Source organism: Aspergillus flavus, chromosome 3 (assembly GCF_009017415.1).
Source record: "Aspergillus flavus chromosome 3, complete sequence".
NCBI classification, from domain to species: domain Eukaryota; kingdom Fungi; phylum Ascomycota; class Eurotiomycetes; order Eurotiales; family Aspergillaceae; genus Aspergillus; species Aspergillus flavus.
This window is the reverse complement of record NC_092407.1, coordinates 4,805,361-4,824,540: the sequence shown is the minus strand read 5'-3', so window position 1 is coordinate 4,824,540 and position 19,180 is coordinate 4,805,361. Positions and strand designations below refer to the sequence as shown.

At 47.0% G+C, this 19,180-nt stretch overlaps 7 protein-coding genes and 1 non-coding gene across 8 annotated transcripts; 4 read left to right on the top strand and 4 right to left on the bottom strand.

Annotated features, from left to right (window-relative positions):
* Nucleotides 1-453: 453 nt before the first annotated feature.
* F9C07_7706 (uncharacterized protein) lies at nucleotides 454-1,047 on the top strand (the record flags this gene model as incomplete). The annotated part of the gene is made up of 1 exon (XM_041285601.1): nucleotides 454-1,047. The coding sequence occupies one exon, from the start codon at nucleotides 454-456 to the stop codon at nucleotides 1,045-1,047; it is 594 nt and encodes a 197-aa protein (XP_041145376.1).
* A 303-nt stretch (nucleotides 1,048-1,350) lies between these two features.
* On the bottom strand, nucleotides 1,351-3,765 carry F9C07_7705 (putative alpha-xylosidase; the record flags this gene model as incomplete). Its single annotated transcript, XM_041285596.1, has 1 exon — nucleotides 1,351-3,765. One exon carries the CDS (start codon nucleotides 3,763-3,765, stop codon nucleotides 1,351-1,353), a length of 2,415 nt encoding a protein of 804 aa, XP_041145375.1.
* A 2,130-nt stretch (nucleotides 3,766-5,895) lies between these two features.
* F9C07_2105643 (uncharacterized protein) lies at nucleotides 5,896-6,249 on the top strand (the record flags this gene model as incomplete). Its single annotated transcript, XM_041285600.2, has 1 exon — nucleotides 5,896-6,249. One exon carries the CDS (start codon nucleotides 5,896-5,898, stop codon nucleotides 6,247-6,249), a length of 354 nt encoding a protein of 117 aa, XP_041145374.2.
* Nucleotides 6,250-6,331: 82 nt separating this feature from the next.
* F9C07_2282719 (uncharacterized protein) lies at nucleotides 6,332-8,769 on the top strand. Its single transcript, XM_071510578.1, has 4 exons — nucleotides 6,332-7,530; nucleotides 7,669-7,911; nucleotides 7,973-8,111; nucleotides 8,159-8,769. Exons 1-4 carry the CDS (start codon nucleotides 7,206-7,208, stop codon nucleotides 8,178-8,180), a joined length of 729 nt encoding a protein of 242 aa, XP_071365319.1. The 5' UTR covers nucleotides 6,332-7,205; the 3' UTR covers nucleotides 8,181-8,769.
* Nucleotides 8,681-8,759, bottom strand: F9C07_t106. The gene has a single exon. It is a non-coding gene; the product is annotated as a tRNA-His (tRNA).
* Nucleotides 8,770-10,482: 1,713 nt separating the features above from the next.
* F9C07_2243437 (uncharacterized protein) lies at nucleotides 10,483-11,869 on the bottom strand. The gene is made up of 2 exons (XM_041285595.2): nucleotides 11,641-11,869; nucleotides 10,483-11,571 (listed from the first exon to the last, which is right to left on the bottom strand). Exons 1-2 carry the CDS (start codon nucleotides 11,773-11,775, stop codon nucleotides 10,543-10,545), a joined length of 1,164 nt encoding a protein of 387 aa, XP_041145372.1. The 5' UTR covers nucleotides 11,776-11,869; the 3' UTR covers nucleotides 10,483-10,542.
* Nucleotides 11,870-12,943: 1,074 nt separating this feature from the next.
* On the top strand, nucleotides 12,944-16,021 carry F9C07_2282717 (endo mannanase, GH76 family). The gene is made up of 4 exons (XM_071510577.1): nucleotides 12,944-13,287; nucleotides 13,352-13,599; nucleotides 13,674-14,123; nucleotides 14,184-16,021. The coding sequence occupies exons 1-4, from the start codon at nucleotides 13,191-13,193 to the stop codon at nucleotides 14,766-14,768; spliced, it is 1,380 nt and encodes a 459-aa protein (XP_071365318.1). The 5' UTR covers nucleotides 12,944-13,190; the 3' UTR covers nucleotides 14,769-16,021.
* Nucleotides 16,022-16,821: 800 nt separating this feature from the next.
* Nucleotides 16,822-18,798, bottom strand: F9C07_2282716 (putative 6-hydroxy-D-nicotine oxidase). Its single transcript, XM_041291481.2, has 2 exons — nucleotides 18,039-18,798; nucleotides 16,822-17,970 (listed from the first exon to the last, which is right to left on the bottom strand). The coding sequence occupies exons 1-2, from the start codon at nucleotides 18,598-18,600 to the stop codon at nucleotides 16,982-16,984; spliced, it is 1,551 nt and encodes a 516-aa protein (XP_041145370.2). The 5' UTR covers nucleotides 18,601-18,798; the 3' UTR covers nucleotides 16,822-16,981.
* Between the last annotated feature and the right edge of the window lie 382 nt (nucleotides 18,799-19,180).

Genomic DNA, 19,180 nt, shown 5'->3' with positions numbered 1-19,180 from the left:
CGAGGTGTATATTCTTGGTGTACGAACAGTTTCAGGTATGTCTTTCTTGCTGCCATCACCTTTTCTTCTCTTTTTGTTCTTTTTCTGGATGCAGGTATGTTCTCATGTAATCGCCAAGAATGGAACATATTTAAGTTGTATGAGGGCAGATTCCGACGGGCTGATTAGAAACCACGGCTGTCAGATGACCTCGTAAGAGATAAAGTAGGACTCCACTCCTACCATAAGCACTAATGATATATAGCAACCCCAGTGCCACCGTGGATATTCCATCTCTACCATGCCTTACTTTATATTAGTACATGATTGACCAAGCTGTCCATACCATGCCTCTTACTGAGAATACTCTACATCAGCGCACTCCCACTCAATCACCACAACATACCTTTCATCTCTAAAATATCATACATAATTCCAATCTCCTTTCTTTAAATCTTCCTACAAAAACCCACCATGCTATCCACATTCTGGCCACACACAGAATACGCCGAAGACCAACCCTTCCCCAAACTCATCCTCACCAGCCACGTCCTCGACCGCAGCTTCCAAGCCGGTTCCCTCCTAGGAAGCACTAACGGGCTCATTCGAATAGGACTCCTAGCCTATCAACCAACCTCCAACAACAAATTCTACACCAGATATATCATCCCCCCAGGATCAACCCCAGCTACTCTCCTTATGCGATCGACAGGCACAGGTGCCGTCATCGGTCTCGGGGCCATGGCTGCCATGCTACCATATTATCTGGTGAAATGGGACCCGATTGAATGGCAAGATCGTAGTTGGAGATTGCTGGAGAACCCGGGGCAGGTGGAGGTGGATACGTGGGGGTTTGCGGGTGCGGTGATGGGGGTAACGGGGTTGGTGGTTCTGGCGAGACGGAATGGGAGGATGTTTCAGTTGACGGGGCATGAGGAGGTTTCGTCGTTGGTTTTGCTCAGAGCTCTTGGGTGGAGGAATGTTTTTGCCAGTGCTGGAATGGGGAGTTTGTCCGGGGTTCTTGGGTATTTGGGGTGGAGGTATGGGGTTATGGGTGGGAAGAGGTAATGTGTTGTGTGCGGTGAGTCTTTTCTGCTCTTTTCTGGTCGGAGTTTTGGCTTGGTTATTATCTGTAAATGTATTTCTACGGTGTATTCAGTCTATCAAGATAGCTCTGGTGCCTAAGGCTTTTAGTCAATATATCAGTGACGTCAGCATCCTCCCGAAATGGGGTCCAGACTAGTCTTGTTAAGGCTAGCGCTGTGGCCTCTTCCCGGGGCCAATGGGAGTTTTCTATCTTTGCTTCTACTAGTAATTCAACTCGACAATCATCCATGCACTTCGGTCATCACTCTATCGAGTTTGCTCCCTCTACACTTTCACTGTTCTACTATCTGCTAATATCAACTCAAGAATGGGCCCCACAATGGCCTCGTCATAACCCAGTGCGGTCAAGCGTCCAATCGTCACATTGAGAGGCCGGTCGTGAAACCCCTGCACAGCATCCCACAGCTTGTTCTTCATCTGGAACTCAATCTGGTAGTCCATGATCATTGCTTCAATACGAGGAATGTGATCCATCGCACTCAGCTGGGGGCTTCGCCCCAGCTCAATAGTGATAACGTATCGTTCATCCGACTCGTACGGACACCTGACATTAAGATTTTGTCCTTTCGGATAGCTATAGACGTCCACAATAGCATCCTCTGTTCGGTCAATTCTATTAACCAATACCCTGAGATTCTGTGGTACAGAGGTAATGCCAAGGAAGTAGAACGTCCACACTCTGCCGGTGACCTCCGCAGTAAGGTTTCCTTCGGCCTGTGCATATCGGATGGTGGAGACCCGTTGCTTTCCATCCCTGGCATTATCATCCTCCTGTAGTCTATCATCTCGGCTATCTTCGAGAACATTAGTATACCCATCTTTACCGACCACGACGAAAACGTCGAAGGCACCCGGGTTAAGGCAGCCGTTGCTGGGAGAAGCGTCTAAAGGTATAATTGATCCCTCCCGAGCCAGGACCGGGTACCCATACAAGGGCCGATATAAGGTCAGCTCGCGATCCCCGTCATAGACTGTGCCAGTAAAGATATCAACGAGTTGTCCAACGGGAGGCAGCCAGGCTTTCACCGATGCCAGGCCAGTCCGTTTGTCCCGTGGCTGCACGATTGGAGCGACTACCAGCTCAGATCCGAAGATGAATTGGTTTGGAACGGAGTATGCCTCTTCGCGTCCTGGGTACTCCCAGTACATTGGTTGTACAAGCGGCTCATCCTCTTTTGCGCAAATTATGTTCCGTGTGTAGAGGAATGGCACCAATCTGTGTCTAAATCTCAAAAATTGTGTCATAGCTGACCGACACTCATCACTATACAACCATGGCTCCTTAGACATCCACCGCGACGATGATGAATGCAGTCGCATGATAGGTGAAAAGACTCCCAGCTGCACCCATCGAGTGACAAGCTCGTCATCACGGCCACCATGAATGTGGCCGCCAATATCGTGGCTCCACCACCCGTACCCAATATTCGATGCAGTCGCTGTAAATTCTGGTTGGAACTCGAGTGATGCCCAGGTCACCACTGTGTCACCGGAGAAACCCAGGGGATATCGATGACTTCCGGGGCCAGCATATCGGGAGAGGATGAGCGGGATCTTGCCATCTCGTCCATGATCGAGATAAGCGAAATGATTCAGCATCCACATGGGGTCAATTCCAGGGATCTTTGAGTAAGGCCCCTGCTGCCAATCGATCCACCAAAAATCACATCCTACGGCTTCAAGGTTTCGGTGAAGAATGTTGAGGTAAGCATCCATAAACTTCGGGTCGGTTGAATCAAATAGTATCGGGGTTTTATGGCTCGTATCGCGACCCAGAAACTTTGCCATTTCTTCGTAAGAATCTTCGTGAGAGTGGATCCCATCGTGGGGATGGTCATTCAATGTTATCTTCAGGTTGCGTTCGTGAAGTTCACGCGCGAACATTGCCGGGTCGGGAAACAGCTTCTTATTCCACGTATACCCTGTCCACCCAGCATGTGGCACTTGCTCATCTGACACCAAATGCCAATCCATGTCGAGAACCGCGACAGACAATGGAATATCCATCTTGTGGAACTTGTCCATGAGTTCGAGATACTCCTCCTGTCGATATGGATGGTAACGACTCCACCAGTTGCCTAAAGCGTATCGAGGTACGACTGGCTGTTTGCCAGATACAGCATAAAATGCTTTTATCGCTGCCTTATAATTGCGACCGTAGGCGAAGAGATATCCATCTACTCGGTCTCCGGCTGGCCGGCTCACGACAAAGCCCTGTCCATCAAAGAGCATGGACTCGGAATCATCTATCACTGCAAAGCCAGCTTTCGACAGGACTCCATCTCCCATGTCACATCGACCATCGCATAGGTCCAATGTTCTTGCCGTCCCTCCCAAGTTGAGAGTGGACGGAGTCCCAAATCGCCATTCGGTTCCATACTTGGTCGTTTTCGCGCTCAGATGAGCGACCATGCCGTTGGGACTGAATCTCTTCTTGTCATAACTCAGGTGAAAGTGCTCTGTGATGATCTCTAATCCGTCGTTGTCAATTATTCTAAACTCGGGGACTGGAAGGTCACGGTTGATGGCAAAAGTGGAAGCTCGATCTTCAAACTGACCATCTTCCGCCCATTCAAAACGCAGCAGACGATCGGTAAGGACGGTAAAGCGATATTTTGGGCCAGAGACAATCGAACCCGCATTAGCTTTGGGCTTCGTGGGGAAAACGTATTTTTCCATTTCGAACTACTACAGGTGTCTATAAGAAATCCCTGTTCTCTTGATGTGGGAGTTTCAGAAGCTCCATAGTATTAACTCGCTTTATATAACACATACCACGTGAGACTCCCCGCATTTCGTCCAAGCTGTTTGACGTGTCACTCCGGATTGACCCTCCAACGATATCCTCCCATGATCTCGATCCAATTCCGTTTTAGTTCCTTTGACGACGTTTAAGAATACGTACAGGACATAGACACATGACGGTCTCCGGTTGCCGGGCAGTTTATTGGCTTTATTCTGAATGTCTGCTTGGCTTTTGGAAGGGGACGTGAACACAACACAGACTAGCCAGTGAAATGACGCTTCAAATAGCTACATACCATTGAGCATGCTTCAGAGCTTTGTCCCGACTCAATACCTTGTTTCCACAGGGAACTTCTGCTCGGAAATTCTGCTCCACTCCTGAGTATGTTTCCAGTCCCACGGTGCCACATAAAAGAGAAACAGAATCAACTTTTCGCAATTGGGTATAAATGAAAGTCGCTGTACTGTCCATTGATTGGTTTCATCGAGACATTTATATGGGTATATATTAGTATATCGGTATATATTGGTATTGCATTCGACCGAACATGTTAACTCTGCATTACAATAACGTAACAAACGATATGAACCAGCCTTGGTCCAATCAGGGCACGAGGCACATGGCAGAGGCCTAGTTTCATGATCCTATGAAACTCAACACTCGCATAATGGACGCATTGAACTTTATGAAACATGCCAGCTATTGTCTCTTCCAACGTACATGCCGCTCTTTAAGAACAATTCCCAATACACAATATACCCCGTTCACCTTTTACCCATGGAATGTCCCCCTGTTAAAGATCGGTATTCCCTAGCCATAAGCAGCCATTGTTAATAGTATCACTGATCTGCCGTGTACCATAAACATTACCCGGGGTATTGTCTATATGGCCTTTTTGTATATCAACGATCCCACCGGTTTCAGTATCAAATCGGTCAACCGAACGTCTGATCTCCAGAGAAAATCTTTACAAGCGCAGGTAAACAGATGACGCGCTTGACTATATAATATTCCATAGATCTCTGTCATCTTATACAAATTTCCATTAATTCGATGTAAACATTCTCTCTTCGCCTTCCGTAGGTAGCTTCCCTCCTCATTAGCTACTTTCTACACACACCCGTCCGACATGGATCCAAAGTTCGTTAAAGAAGTTCTCAAAAATCAAGCAACAATTCCGAAGGAAAAAACGTATACAAAAAAGGACGTCCTTGAGGATGATGGTGTGTTGAGAGATGGTGTAGCAGCAGTTCTTAAGAATAGCTCAGAGCAGGGACATAGAGCAGTTGTCACGGTTCTTGTAGTTCATCGTGATGCTAACGATCAAGTGTGCCGTGTCGAGGAGATCGACCTCAATACAGATGGTAATTATATCTCTTAGGTTCTTACTATCTATTTGCGGCCTTTTTGTCCCACATCCCCGATCGTCGGTTTTATGAGAGACTAACAAATGCCCAGAGCAGGGACGTTTACGAAAGGTGGCCGATGATCAGTATGAAACGTGGACATATGACTGGGAGCTTCCAGAATTCGGGATCGATGCGTCCAATGCACTAGATACGATAACCCTACATAAGACGAGTAATATCGTCACAATAGAACCCTGCAAATCCCGACTTGATCGACCAAAAAGTACGGTTTACTTCATGAAAGTTCTTGTCCACATTATAAAGATATTAGGTCACACCGGCCAATATATATACGGTGAGTAGGTTAAATGAGTGGTTGAACTTCCGATGATTCACTTACAGATCTCCTAACCAGTACTTCCATACGTATGTATTCGCCCTTCATCAACCCAGGTCACCTTGGCAGTCAAAAAAGGTATGATGGAAGAACTACTTCATACAATGAATTGGATTTGCTTAACGTTTCGACCACTGCCTGACCAACCTTGCTTCTCATTTGGGCTTGAAGATAAGGGCCGAAAGACATTCTCATTGAAGCCTTTGTTGGCTTTAGACGAAACGAAGTGTACTAGTCTGTGCTGCCGGAGGCTCTTCGGAAATGCCGTGATTGCTTGCGAGGAATGATCAGACAAACTAAATGATTGCTCATTTTTCATGGACATGCCCTTTAATGATATGAAAATGAGCACAAAATGCGAAACCCTGAAGGAAGTCAGCGGTGGCATTACTCTTGCCGGCTCAAATGCCATACTAGTCCCCATAAGATATACGCCGGATCACAGAGGCATCATCTGGTTCTATGAGGAAGGTGATAGGGAAGGTGACGAGCACATGGATCGAGCTCTAGGGCATACTGGAATCCCGGCTCGATGGCTGGGCCCAGAATTCAAGCAGTCAAACCTGAAATTCGAAGAACTTGTAGGAGACATGCGCGCACTGGTGTATACAGGAACTGACATTCCCAAACTTGGCGCAGCCTATTCTCTATTGAACACTGTTAGTAAGTAGATAACAATACTACGTTGACTTCCTTTCTACTATGAGAATTGAAACTACAACCCATATGCTTTCCACAGTTTACAATACAAGACCTGTTGAGGTGCGTTTTCTTGCTCCAACTTTTTGTTCTTTAATGAAGATCATCTTTGTTCGGTGCTAAATTGTCTGTCTTACAAGCCTTGTTGGGTCATTTATCGTCATCTAAGGATGGGAAATGTAGCACTAGTGACGACAGTGACCTAAGGGATAGCAATTCAACCTTCGTCTATTCGCAGAATCCGTTCAAATACCATATCCCATATCCAGATGAAATACCTTGATACCTAAAGCTACGTCTATTCGTTGATATGTTGCTAGATCTTCAAGGTGGGTATATAGGGAGGAAGTAATTTGCTCGTCACAAGCATACCCCAGGAGGTATCATTAGATGTCTCCGGTCATCCAACTAGACAACTTCCAGAGATCGGCACTCTCCTATAATTACTGCCGCCTATTCCCGAAGATATGGAAATTCGGCAAACAAAGGTATGTACCGACAGCAAAACAAAGGAAAGGCCCTTAACGGATAGTGTCCAAAGGTATATTCCGTACTGGGTAGTAGTACATGACAATGCGAGTGTTCATATCTAAGAACAGTTGCCGATCATATGCGGGAATATGACACGCTGATTCCCTTGAAGCATGATATACTAAGGGGCTTGCCACTTCACGGAGATAGTGTCTCGCCTTGTGCAATGATATAAAGTGCAGAATGGTAGTCATTTGTAGTGTTAAGTTTCCAGCCCATTCAAGCCATCCACACCAACCCCAATCTGCGGCTTCTTCGTCAATATCTTAAAAGTCTTCGTATCTGGCATAGAAGACGGCGCGTACAATACGTTTCGGATTCCCTTATCGTTGCAGTGTCGTTGTCATTGTTTCTTTTTTTTTTTTACTCGCCTCCTCTGTGACAAAGAGTGGACTGAATGGCTCTCGAAATGAACACCATAAGCAAGTCCCAATCAACATCACCGTCCTCGATGAGAGTGAACATTCCATCCTCCGACGAAAGTACTTCCCCTCCATGGCACGCCTGGGAATTGGAGGCGCCGACGAGCGCCGACGAGCCTTGGCGACAAGATCAGCCGGATTCCGGAACACCATTTTCACCTCTTGTGGATAATAGTATGTCAGATGCCCCTAAGCATGAAGGTGCTATACTCAATTTTGCTGGCACTTCAGAGCTTGCCCAGATATACAAAGAGTATAACAGCCATGGCTATGGACAACTGGCTCATTTCGTCCTACTAGGTATGTTTGGCTTTTTTATTTTTAGTTGTATTTTTATTTTTGTTTCATCTCCTTCTTCCTCCTGCCCTCCCCATGCATCAAATCTGTGCTATAGCAACGTATTGCCATAAAGCGGAATAAAGGCTAACTGTGGATTAGGGTCAACTTTCCCCAGACTTTATATCCAAAGCCCTCCGACAACCTGGAAGCTTCATTCATACCAGTGGGGCCGACCTCCGGTCAATGTTGACGACATAATGGCTACATATACCTTAACTCTAACTGACGGTATAGTGGAGGCATTACCCTCTGGGCAGTACGTTTTCCAGATGTATGGACTTGAGGGGCTAAACCTTCTAGACAAGCTTATCACAGCCCTACAAAATCCCGAGTTTTTATACAGTAAGAATTCCGATATCCTAATATTGCTATGGTACCTGTACATTCTGACAGTCCCGTCCAGATCTTGGAGTTATCCGAATCGTCGCAACAGAGGACTCAATTGAGGTATTGTACCAAGAAGAGATCCCCTGGGTTCATTCCATGATGATGTGGTTTTGCTCTGCCTTCCGCGCGCCAATCCCGGGGGTTATCTCCCTCTCGTATGGTACACCAACAGACAGCAACGTTTTTGAACTAAATCCTTTAGAGCCGGTACCTATGACGTCTAGCATTTATAAATGCTGTTCCGCATTATTTGGTTCCGCGGTCATTGCTGCGAGTCCGGGCGCTGACACTACGGGAGATATTCTGTTGGGTATGGATATTAGTGTCGTCAAAGAGTTTATCAGAAATGAATAGATCCTGGTCTCGCCCTCAGGTCTGGCTGTTGGTGGAAGGCTTGTGTTTTTTCTTGAGGGGAAGCCTTGCCAGGGGCATGTCATTGAGTGTCAGATATCTGTGCCAGAATGCGTACAGATTACAAGGGTAGGCTTGAAGTACTGTCCGTTGTGTTTGGATGGGTGAGTGTGGTAGGGAGTATCCGGTTATATGAGAGGTACCAAATTGTTCATGATAGGAGGGTTGAGAAGGGCATCAGACAATTGGTTTTTCCCTGTTTCGAGACTCAAAAAGAGGGGTGAGTAATCAAATAAGACTAAGGAAGCCAAGGAATTAAATCGTAAATGAAAGAAAAACAAAAAAGAAAGACCAATCAAGTTCTAAGCGCCATTGGCGCTGCTGGGAATCGAACCCAGGTCTGCTCGGGATTAAACCACAACGAGCTGTACTGACCACTATACTACAGCACCTTGATTTGGTGATTGCCGAGTCTATTTTTGGAATCAAGAGTGCATTTTACATTAGGGCGTTCCTCAGACCCTCTCCGACCTTTCATCTCTCGTCAAGAAAGTGCTGTTGAAGATGTATTGACATTGTCAACTGAGTAAAATGCCTTGAGCCGTAAAAGATATCATATACTAGAATATTTATTGTAGAAGAAACTCGATTAGAGCTCAATTTACACCGTTTCAACTTATCATTGGTACTTGATATTTGGTCGTTGTATCTTCTACGGAGATATATATATCGCATCCCGCCTTGTTTTCAACAGTGAAACCAACGTAGTTGGAATATACGCATAGTATATATAGATTCTATTCTCCCTCAATCATGAAGAACACTGAGAGCCACGAATCAATTAAAATGCGTATGTGTTTTACACTTCTCCTCCCAAGCCCCTCGTAGCAAGAAATTAGGACTACGTACACGGACATAGTTCGGTATTATAGCTCTGACGGCCTTGCTGCGAGACTCCCAGAGTAACCGATTTGAAAAGATATCGACGCCGGCAGACTTTGAGCCAGATGATTGCACCTCCCTCATTGGGACAAAGTCACAGATGAGACCAGAAAAGATAGAATGTATTAAGCTATGAGACAATTACCGTGGCTATAGACATAAATGATACATCCATTAGAAAATACAGCTGATGTATTGTAATATTGTAACGAAATATAACTTAGTACCGTATTGGCATTACGATACCCTGACACCAACACGCCAGCCCTACATACAGTGGAGCAATTGAAATTTGGAACACCCTAATATGGTATAGCATAGCGTATCCGCGGACAACCGCCTACCGTTATAGGCTGTTTCTGCCGGTGTAAAATTTGCAAATCACAGGTTATTGGTTTTGATTCAGGCGGTAACAGCGACGCACGGGCCACTATTGGGAGGTGTTCCAAATTTCAAATACCACACACTGTAGTTTAACTCAATCTTATCTAGTGGTATTCTTGATCGTAACAAGGCGTACTGGAAATATGATATGCCACGAAGAGGAGGAAGCAAGGACCAAGCTCCATCATAGCTGCAACCCCCTGTCATGCTGCGAGAATGAAGCATGCGGACCACTAGTTGCAGCAGGTTCATATGAAAGTACTTTTGATTTTCCCCATTGCATACGAAGAACCCATAGTCTGTCGGCACTGCCGATTCGGCAGGCTTCCGACGGGGGCTCCCACAGTTGGGGATTATTCATTAGTCCTAAGTGAGCTGGGCGTGCATCACGAAAAATATCTTTTCAAGATAATACCACCGGCACGTTGGTGCATGGACTTTGGCGGCGCCCAGTATCAAGTTGTGAGGGTTTTGTGACCCTCAGGGAATAACACCTGCAAGGTAATTAGGGCAGTGACTGGGCACGAGAACCGGTAGCACGTAGCGTGGGCGACAGAAATGTAGCACCCGCTGGAATATATTGACTTTGAAGAATAGCTTGTGCGTTGGATTGATAGAATGGCGCAATCGAATTCGTTGCGAAGCTCAGACAGCGGCTATGTAGGAATTCTTGTATACATACATCCCAAGGCGCTCACAGGGGTACTGGACATGGTGACACCTTTTTTTGCGCGACGAGGCTCAGATGGAGAAAGCCCTAGGCTATTGAAGAATATTCGCCCCGTATAGGGAAAGAAGTATAGACAGAAATTCGAGTATGGAATATTGCCGGCCGATAAAACTGACGAGCGCACGTTGAGAGGTTCAACTCGTTGTCACATCAAAATAATATATATACACCGAATAAAATCACCTAGACCGACGCGAAGTTCTAACTATAATCGAACCCAATGTCCCAGCAAATACTAGTATTATAATCCACCGATTGTCCCAGACAAACTCCTGTAGACGATTCTGGACAAAGAATGTTCGATGTATCCTATGGCGGCGAATAGCAATCAGCTGGGAGAAGGTCGACCAGAAGGAACCGATAAATGACTCTGTCCGGACCATAACAGCCGCTTCGACGATAGGCCAGTATGTGGCCGAACGCCATTGTGTCTCGTTAGAAGGATGAGCGTCTTGGATAGCGGCTGTGCATGCTGCTGTCATTTCCATGAAATAAGCTCGGTGGCCAAGGCGGCGGACAAGATCAACTATGGCTGGATGTTCCTTGTCGTCGGTCGCGATGATGACGGGCTGCGTATCGCTTTTTTGGACACGTAGAACGTTGTTGTACAAATATGATCCCGTCCAATCACATTTGGAAAAGATATGCTTAAGGACAGGGACCTGGCCGCGGTAGCAAGCATCGTGTTGACCAAAAGATAAATCGGACGGCCACATCCGCAAATGCATCGCTATAGCGTGGGGAACGAGGTCAGGGAGGACACTGTCGACGCACTGCTGTAGTGGGCGGGTAAGCTGAAAGCGACGGGCTGCAGAGCGCCATCGATTCGGTGTCCAGGGGAGGACAAAGCCTTCGAGAACAAACCGAACGGCGCTCCACTGCCAGTAGGATTCAGTACGCGCTTTGGCTTCGATGATTTGGCTTGGCCCTTCCACGATATTGGTATAGTAGTCCACACGTTTAGTGGCAGCGGCTTTGGCGGCAGGGTCTGACCACCGTTCTAGGTCTGTCTCATAGCCCAATGACTGAAGACCATGCTCGTCGAAAACGTCAGTGACGGGAATCACCGTTGCCTCTTGTACTCCGCGTATGGCCGGACAGGTGATGCCTGGGGAAAGAAGCTTGCGGGAGGGAAGGGGGTTATGGACGGCCGCGGCGAGGTGTAGTATGAACTGGTTGTTGAAGTATGCGAAGTCTGGTGTTTCCCACTGTGTCAATGGAATGGCGGGTTAGATCAGAAACCTTGCTGAATTTTCGGGAGCATATGGCTCGCATACTGTGAAGTACTTCAGGTTGTGAACCTTACTTGCAGGACGTCCAGATAGGAGCGAGCGTAAATGAAAAATCTGAAGAACGAAAAAGGCGGCGACAAGGGCTAGACAAATCTTTCTTCTTCTGTTTGCCAGATACATCACGAATAGCTTTCAAATGATAGAAGATAGTAACTTGTAAGCATCACGATATCAGATCACATTAATCTTACGAAACCTGACTTCTGCATCACCCCTATATCTGATGCGACTTCATCGAAGACCTACCCGGAGCACCATAGGGCTGTGTGGAAGCCCTTGTGCAATCATACTTCGCTACATGACCCCTCAATGCCCGACTGGCTGACCACTACTCGCTGGGTTCCTACGCTAGTCGTAGAGGCAGTGTTACGCTGTCCGATATGTTCCACATAAATGGCTATTGCAGATACCAGGACCGGACATAGTACGACTGGGCAATAACTTCTGGAATTTACTCCCACTATAATAACTCCCAGCTACGGAGATCATAAGACATACTTTTTAGCATCGCCATAACGATGATGGGAGAAAATGCCCATGAAGCATCAGTGTACGTCCAGTGGCCTGTGGAAACAGATGTCGGTAAGCGTCCGTCTTGACTTGCCGGGCAAATCCTTCCATGCTTCGATGTAACCTACCAGCATGCGCCTTCTCGTATTTTATTCGTGCAGTGCTCAGTTTGTGGATTCCCATTCTTTACTACGGTTCTGGACTTCATAGAACTGAGACATATCCACATAGAACCTCTGTCACGCCTGATACTCACGGCCTTCCATCAAACGATGGTCAGCAGTTAGAAAAGTGCGAGCAGCATGATAACACACGGCCTTTGGCGAAGACTAAAGCCTGCCTAATTGCACGGAAGTATTCTGTGTAGCATAAACATCCCTCGTGCCCATGTTGATATATCCTTTACTATACGATATCTCATGCTTAGAGGGCCATCCCCTATTGTGGCTATGTCTACTACCAAACCAAGGTAGGTGGTTTCCCTTCATTTTGCCCAAGTAGCGAGGGGTTTTAGTTTCAATGGACCCTTGCCCAGATGGACCACCAGGCGGATAGCGTGTTCCACTCGAACCCTGGACTTTCGTGTTGCAGCACGTCGCTTCCCCCTGCTTTTTTACAAGGCTTTTTTTCAAACAAAGGAATTCTGCACGGAGCTATTGGGTGCATAGGATGTATAGGAAATGGGAACCGTAACATTCAGGCCTAGAACCAAAAAGCGTACTGTATGCAGGATTTTGCCTTATATGTACGTAACATGACCATTCTCGCGTGTCATGCACAGCACACCGTAGGAGCTTTTATGAGTGGTGGAGACTGGCGGAATCCCAGTGCCCCAGTAGAAACTTGCAAACCCCGTCTATCAGGAAATAGGAGCAACCCTCCTAGTCACGGAACACACGCTTGGTGGTTGTTCCTTTTTCTTCGTATCAGAGTTCCCCTATTCTTCTAACCCTCTACTATCTTATATCCCAAAAACGTTAATTCGGGTGGTCTGTACATTCCAATCTATTCACCATACCCGCATTATGATACTTTTCCAGCTTTTTGCGCGATTTCTTTCGTTGTGGTTGGTGTTGTTTTGCACACCGACCGCAGCCATCCCACTAGATGTCAATGATAGCGGTGAGTGACCTTGCACCTAGTATACCCCTATCACTCAATTATCCCGCTCATACAGAAGAGATAGAATCCTTGAAAGATGCAGCGAGCACCGCAGCCCGCGGAATGCTGAAATATTATCATGGCAACGAACCTGGCCAAACCCCGGGAACTCTGGACGGAACGTGGTGGGAAGCGGGCGCAATGTTTATGACACTGGTGCAATACTGGCGTGTTAGCGGTGATTCCTCCTACAATGACCTTACAACACAAGGACTTCAATGGCAGTCTGGTGATGACCATGACTATCTTCCTGCCAATAGCTCTGCTTACCTGGTTCGTGGCTCTTCCGTCCCTCAATCCCCTGGATAAACTGATCGAACGCTAACGATCTCATGTCGATATAACAGGGTAACGATGACCAGATGTTCTGGGGTCTCGCTGCTATGACCTGTGCGGAGAGTAGATATCCTGATGTCTCCGATGGACCATCGTGGCTGTCCCTTGTGCAAGGTGTCTTCAACAACCAAATCCCGCGTTGGGAAATGCAGACCTGCCACGGTGGTCTGCGGTGGCAGATACACTCATGGCTGCCCGGCTATGACCTCAAGAACACGATTTCAAATGGCGGATTGTTTCAGATAGCTGCCCGTTTGGCTCGGTACACAGGGGACCAAAAGTATGCAGACTGGGCAACAAAGATCTGGGACTGGATCGCTAGTAGCCCACTGCTGGACACAAAGACATGGAATGTGGCCGATACAACATCTGTGACTAATGACTGTACGACCAACGGGAACGAGCAGTGGACATACAACTACGGAACGTTGCTCAGTGGGGCGGCCTATATGTACAATCTGGTAAGTGGTTCCTGCTTCAAGATAAGATGAGATGAGAGCCACCCTAATCCAAGGTCGCAGACAAACGGAGACCAGAAATGGCTCGACGCTGTCGACGGACTACTCAACGCCTCCCTCCGACTTTTCTTCCCCCCGATGTACAACAACGGTACGGTCTTGTCCGAGGTATCATGCGAGACAATTGAGACTTGTGACAGGAATCAGATGTGTTTCAAAGGGTTCCTGTCCATATGGATGGCCTACACAGCCACGCTAGTTCCCTCCACCGCGGAGCGGATTATCCCCCGACTTCAAGGGTCGGCGGAAGCCGCAGCGAGGCAGTGTTCCGGAGGTGAGGATGGGACCGCATGTGGGGTCCGATGGTACGAGGATAAGTGGGATGGGAGAAACGGTCTGGAGACCCAGATGAGTTCCCTGAGCATTTTTACGGCAAATCTTATGCTTCAGTCGGATGAGCAGCCTGTAACTTCCACAACTGGAGGTGAGAGCAAGAGTGACCCTGATGCAGGGACTGGAGGCAAGTCGAGGAAGCCTGAAGAGCCACGCAAGATTAAAGCCGGGGATCGAGCGGGCGCTTGGATTATGACTTTAGTGGTGGGGGTTGCATGGATTGTTATCATAGTGTGGTTGGTTTGGGAGAAGTGACCTTTCTTACTGGGATTATGTACACATACACTTCTTGATTACACGATATACTAGGCTTGGACTTACACAGACCATAGAAAAACATAATGCATATGCAGAGTATGTAATCAAGAAACCATGAAAATACTACTGATCCTAGCGAGCCTTGAGGCGAGATGTTCCATCATCGCCTTTCAGGACTAATAATCAGGTAAACATCCACGCCCCCTGAATATAATACGAAATAAACTAATAGCATAATGAGTCAGCAAAAATCTCAACTCCTGTCAAGAACGACCGTTCCTGGCCGAAAGGATCAACTAGAGGGTCAGACATCTGCAAAGCGTTCATGAATTTTGTGTCCATGAACAGGTGTGATGGAGAGTATCGTAAGGCGATTGACTGAAAGTGTGGCCAGTGCGCTCACAGGGAAAGAAAGAAAAAGATCTGCTAACGGACATCCGCGCAGATTCCGCCTTATGAGCAGAATATGTCTGCCTGGCGAGGCTTATTTTCTTGAAGCCAAGAAATTTTGTGGATCCTCCACCTTCGAAGACGAGTATAGCTCGTGCTTGGCAGGGCACCAAAACCCCACAGAAGGGCAGTGCTATAGAAGAACAAACATCAGTTATGGTGTGTTTTACGGAGAGTTCGTGTTTCAGGTACGAAAACGTTCGATATCATGAAGGTTTAGCATCGTGCCTGATCAGTGATATGGGCCCGGCTGCCACAGATAGAAGTCCCTGTAAAGGAACTGCTTTGTGTTTCAATTGTACTGTTAGCTGGGTTGATTTATGCTGCCCTGGGGCGTAGATTTCTTAATGCTTGGTAGGTCAAGATAATAGATGTTGGATCGTGTTGCCGTTATCTGGAGCAGCCTTGGCATGAAACCACCGAATTTCAGCGATAGGTGCAACAGAGCTTACCAAAGTCATGTAATACTATCTCAATATCCTATTTGGCTCAAGAATTGCCAGTGGAGAAGACCCATTCACAGTCTAGCGAGATCTGTACTGTTATGGTTTGGAGAAAACATCGAAATCTCAGGATCCTGTTCATCGTGGGAAGGATAATGATCGGTTTACTAGCCCTTACTTGCAAGTTCAAAACCGCGAAGTATACTAGTAGCCCATTCTAGAACGAGTTACGCTTCTAGTCAGAACTTAAAGAACAAAAAGTCAGTTTCCATGTTGGCACAGCCCCGTTTATTTTTGAGATAACGGCTCCGTGTTAAAGGAACTAGAACTCATATGAAATTAGTCATCCGAATCGAGCAAGTTCCACTCTGTTACTACAATAGGATGCCATTTCCCGAGTGGCGAGAGCCCTGGCCTGATGGTTTCAGAACAGTGGATCCACTTGTGCCATGGCAGAGGAGTTCGAGGGTTATCCGGCGTTAAGTCCCTGATCGATAACGAGTCGAACCTAATCTATTACCTTTCGCTGAATGGCATGCCGACATGACTACCCGAGACTCAGCTCAATACAGGTAGGCAGGAGCTGAATCTGAAGGATTGTGATACTACTTTGTCAATCCCGCAGACGATCTGCTACATCGATGAGAGTATTTACAAAACATAGCTCCTGGAGTAACCCCGAAAAGCCAAACTGAGTACGCAGGTCCCGATAGATAGACTAGCCTAGGAGGAGCAATGGGTGAAGGCCCCAGATTAGTGGCTAAGGGTGTCACCTAGGTACATTTAAACGTATTCAACACTTTTCAGATGTGTGTTAAGGCTTTTCAAAAAGAGTGTTTCTCCTATTTATGCGTTTGAGAGTTATCGGCTTTTCCGACATAAATACTGCCTCAGCCGCGGGGCGCCTAAATAGGTAGACGTTAGATGCTTGGGCTCTAACAGTTGGATAAAACTTTTGACTGATTGACTAGTACTATTCGCCGAATACTGTGATATTTGCAAGGGAATTAGCGCCCCTGCTCGTAAAAGCATCACAGACAATTTCGTATTATACTAGTGTATAACATTTACCTCTTTGCGCGGAAGAGGTATACAGGCAATGGATATGTAGCCCAGAATATGCGTATCAAAATATCAATTGCTCCTTCTTAGTGTTGTGCAGATGTGCATTGCTGGACGCAAATCGTACCGGAAATTTAGTCAGGCGATAGAAATACACATTAAATAACATTTTACACTGTCTGATACCATTATGCAGAAAGGGGAAAGAAAACTGCTGTGTTTCACTATACAGTGGCTGAGTATAATTGACTCTTATCATGCATGCCCTAGCCCCTGCGGAAAATCGAACACTGAATCCGGATCTGCAACGGCCTTCAGCGACTTCAAATGTTCTAAATTTACGCCATAGTACGCCTGTCCAAAATCATCAAGGTAGGGATCAATATAGTTCTGATAGGCGTGCCACTGGCCACTAGGTTTAGCTTGTTTGATACTGTCTGCAACGTTGGTAACTTTCTTGAGTCCTTGATCACGGCCATCTGTGTTGTTGAAGCCAGGAAACTTATAGGAGAAGATTTGGACAAGAAATAAACTATCCCGATGGATGAACGATGTATCGCCGGACGTCGGTGGAATGTTCGTTCTTGAGCCTGGTCCATTCAGATCGAAAGAGACATGATTCTCTGTATCTTTGACCAGTTTTGCGTTCTGAATAGCGTCGATGATGTGTTCTACACCATGGGATGTATAATTGGGGGCGCCATCGTCCACCAGAGACTGAGCATAATATGGCTGCGGAGTACTGGGCTCATCCAACGAGCCCATGAGGTCTGTGAGAGCGTCTATCCAGTCATCAAACTCTTTAATGTAGGACGTAGAATTGACTGGCCTCACTCCGCGGTCTGCAAGTTTGCCCAACAATCTATCGAGTACTGGTACAAATGCGGCGCGCTCTCCCAAATACTGTCCAGTAAAAGAGCAAACGTTCGGGGCATCGGCACCAGATATAATGACCTCTCCACCAAGCTCGACCGGAAGACCATCAGGATCGTCGGTAGAGATAGAGCCTAGCTCCTGGACTGCCAATAGCACTTGTGCGCAGTCTGATTTGGACGAGAAACTGATTCCATAGTTCATAACTGCAGTCGGGGCTGCCTCCATAGCATACGTAAACGATGTTACAACGCCAAAATTGTTAGCTCCAGCTCCTCTTAATGCCCACCACAACTCCGCATCCATCCCCACTGAGCTAGAGTTCAGCACCTTGATATTCCCGCCAATATCAACAAGTTCTAGCGACACGACTAATTGCATAGTTAACATGCTGTCCTCTGTACGTATATGGTTTACCAGCATTTCCTAGCACACTTACTATGATCAAGAAGCCACCCCCATTTGCGCGATGTAAACCCCCAACCACCACCTAACGCATGCCCTGCAATTCCGACACCGGGGCAGGTACCGTGTGGAAGGGCATATCCTTTCCGACCCATTGCAACCGCCAATGGACCCAAAGTTTGACCAAATTGCACCGTAACTTCCTTCTTGTCGTCGTCGAAACTCATCCCTTTCATCTGACTGGAATCAACGACTACCTCACCGGAGAAACCGTACGCAGCATAGCTGTGACCGCCTCCCCGAGTACTGAGCTTGACATCCCCTTTCTCAGCAGCTACACAGCGTACGCTAGCAGCTACCTCCTCCGATGACGTGGGTACCACAATAACCTTTGGATGGGGCTGATAGTTCGCATTCTGCGGGCGTGATAATGCATCATAGTTCATGTCGCTAGGATACATCACGGCCACTCCGGTACTGTTTAAGCATTGTTGCAGCGAGACCGGGAGAGCCATAGTGTCCCTGAATGCAATCGCACAGGCGGGCGAGAAACTGAGTGCGCATGTCAGCGCCAAAGCTAGTTGTTTCTTCGACATCCCTCTTAAGCCTTAATGGCTCAAGCGCAAAACTGCTCTGTACAATACAGCCAGAAGCTTATGGTGTCTTCGATCTAAATTGCTCCGTTGGCCACGCTGTACACCACAATCGCAGCCTCTGCGGGTCGTTATTAATTGTGCCTTGCGCCAAAGAGAGTAAAAACCTCGATCGAACTCTTACAATCTCAGGATCCGCAGTTTCAGCCGTGACAGTCGTGGTTGCCGAAAATTCAGGGGCTATATGCAAGGGGCGCATACCAAGGTCGCCCCTTAAGAATGCAATGTGATCCATCATCCATCATCAATCATCACGAGCCGGTGTCCACATACAGAGAAAGGAAAACACGCACGAATGGTCAGCAGAAAGGTTGGAAATTTTGGTAGTCAAAAATGCATGATCAAGTGATATTAGAGGTATATGGTGCACCAGCGTGACTTTGATCGACTAATCTCAACGAAACCTCTTGAATGCCCTTGGTTATTCGTGCCCTCAGATGACCCCTTATTAGTAACCGATATCTTGAATTATGGTGTCATACTGGTAGTTCTCTGTATAAGATTCCACTTTTTGTGGAATGAA

Coding starts and splice junctions, on each gene's coding strand:
- F9C07_2282719 (XM_071510578.1), top strand. CDS start 7,206: ATGGCTCTCGAAATGAACACCATAAGCAAGTCCCAATCAACATCACCG. Junction 7,531..7,668: donor GGCTCATTTCGTCCTACTAG/GTATGTTTGGCT, acceptor ACTGTGGATTAG/GGTCAACTTTCCCCAGACTT. Junction 7,912..7,972: donor AAATCCCGAGTTTTTATACA/GTAAGAATTCCG, acceptor AGTCCCGTCCAG/ATCTTGGAGTTATCCGAATC.
- F9C07_2282716 (XM_041291481.2), bottom strand. CDS start 18,600: ATGTCGAAGAAACAACTAGCTTTGGCGCTGACATGCGCACTCAGTTTC. Junction 17,971..18,038: donor GGGGTGGCTTCTTGATCATA/GTAAGTGTGCTA, acceptor CTATGCAATTAG/TCGTGTCGCTAGAACTTGTT.
- F9C07_2282717 (XM_071510577.1), top strand. CDS start 13,191: ATGATACTTTTCCAGCTTTTTGCGCGATTTCTTTCGTTGTGGTTGGTG. Junction 13,288..13,351: donor ACTAGATGTCAATGATAGCG/GTGAGTGACCTT, acceptor CAGAAGAGATAG/AATCCTTGAAAGATGCAGCG. Junction 13,600..13,673: donor CCAATAGCTCTGCTTACCTG/GTTCGTGGCTCT, acceptor TCGATATAACAG/GGTAACGATGACCAGATGTT.
- F9C07_2243437 (XM_041285595.2), bottom strand. CDS start 11,775: ATGTATCTGGCAAACAGAAGAAGAAAGATTTGTCTAGCCCTTGTCGCC. Junction 11,572..11,640: donor ACAACCTGAAGTACTTCACA/GTATGCGAGCCA, acceptor CCATTGACACAG/TGGGAAACACCAGACTTCGC.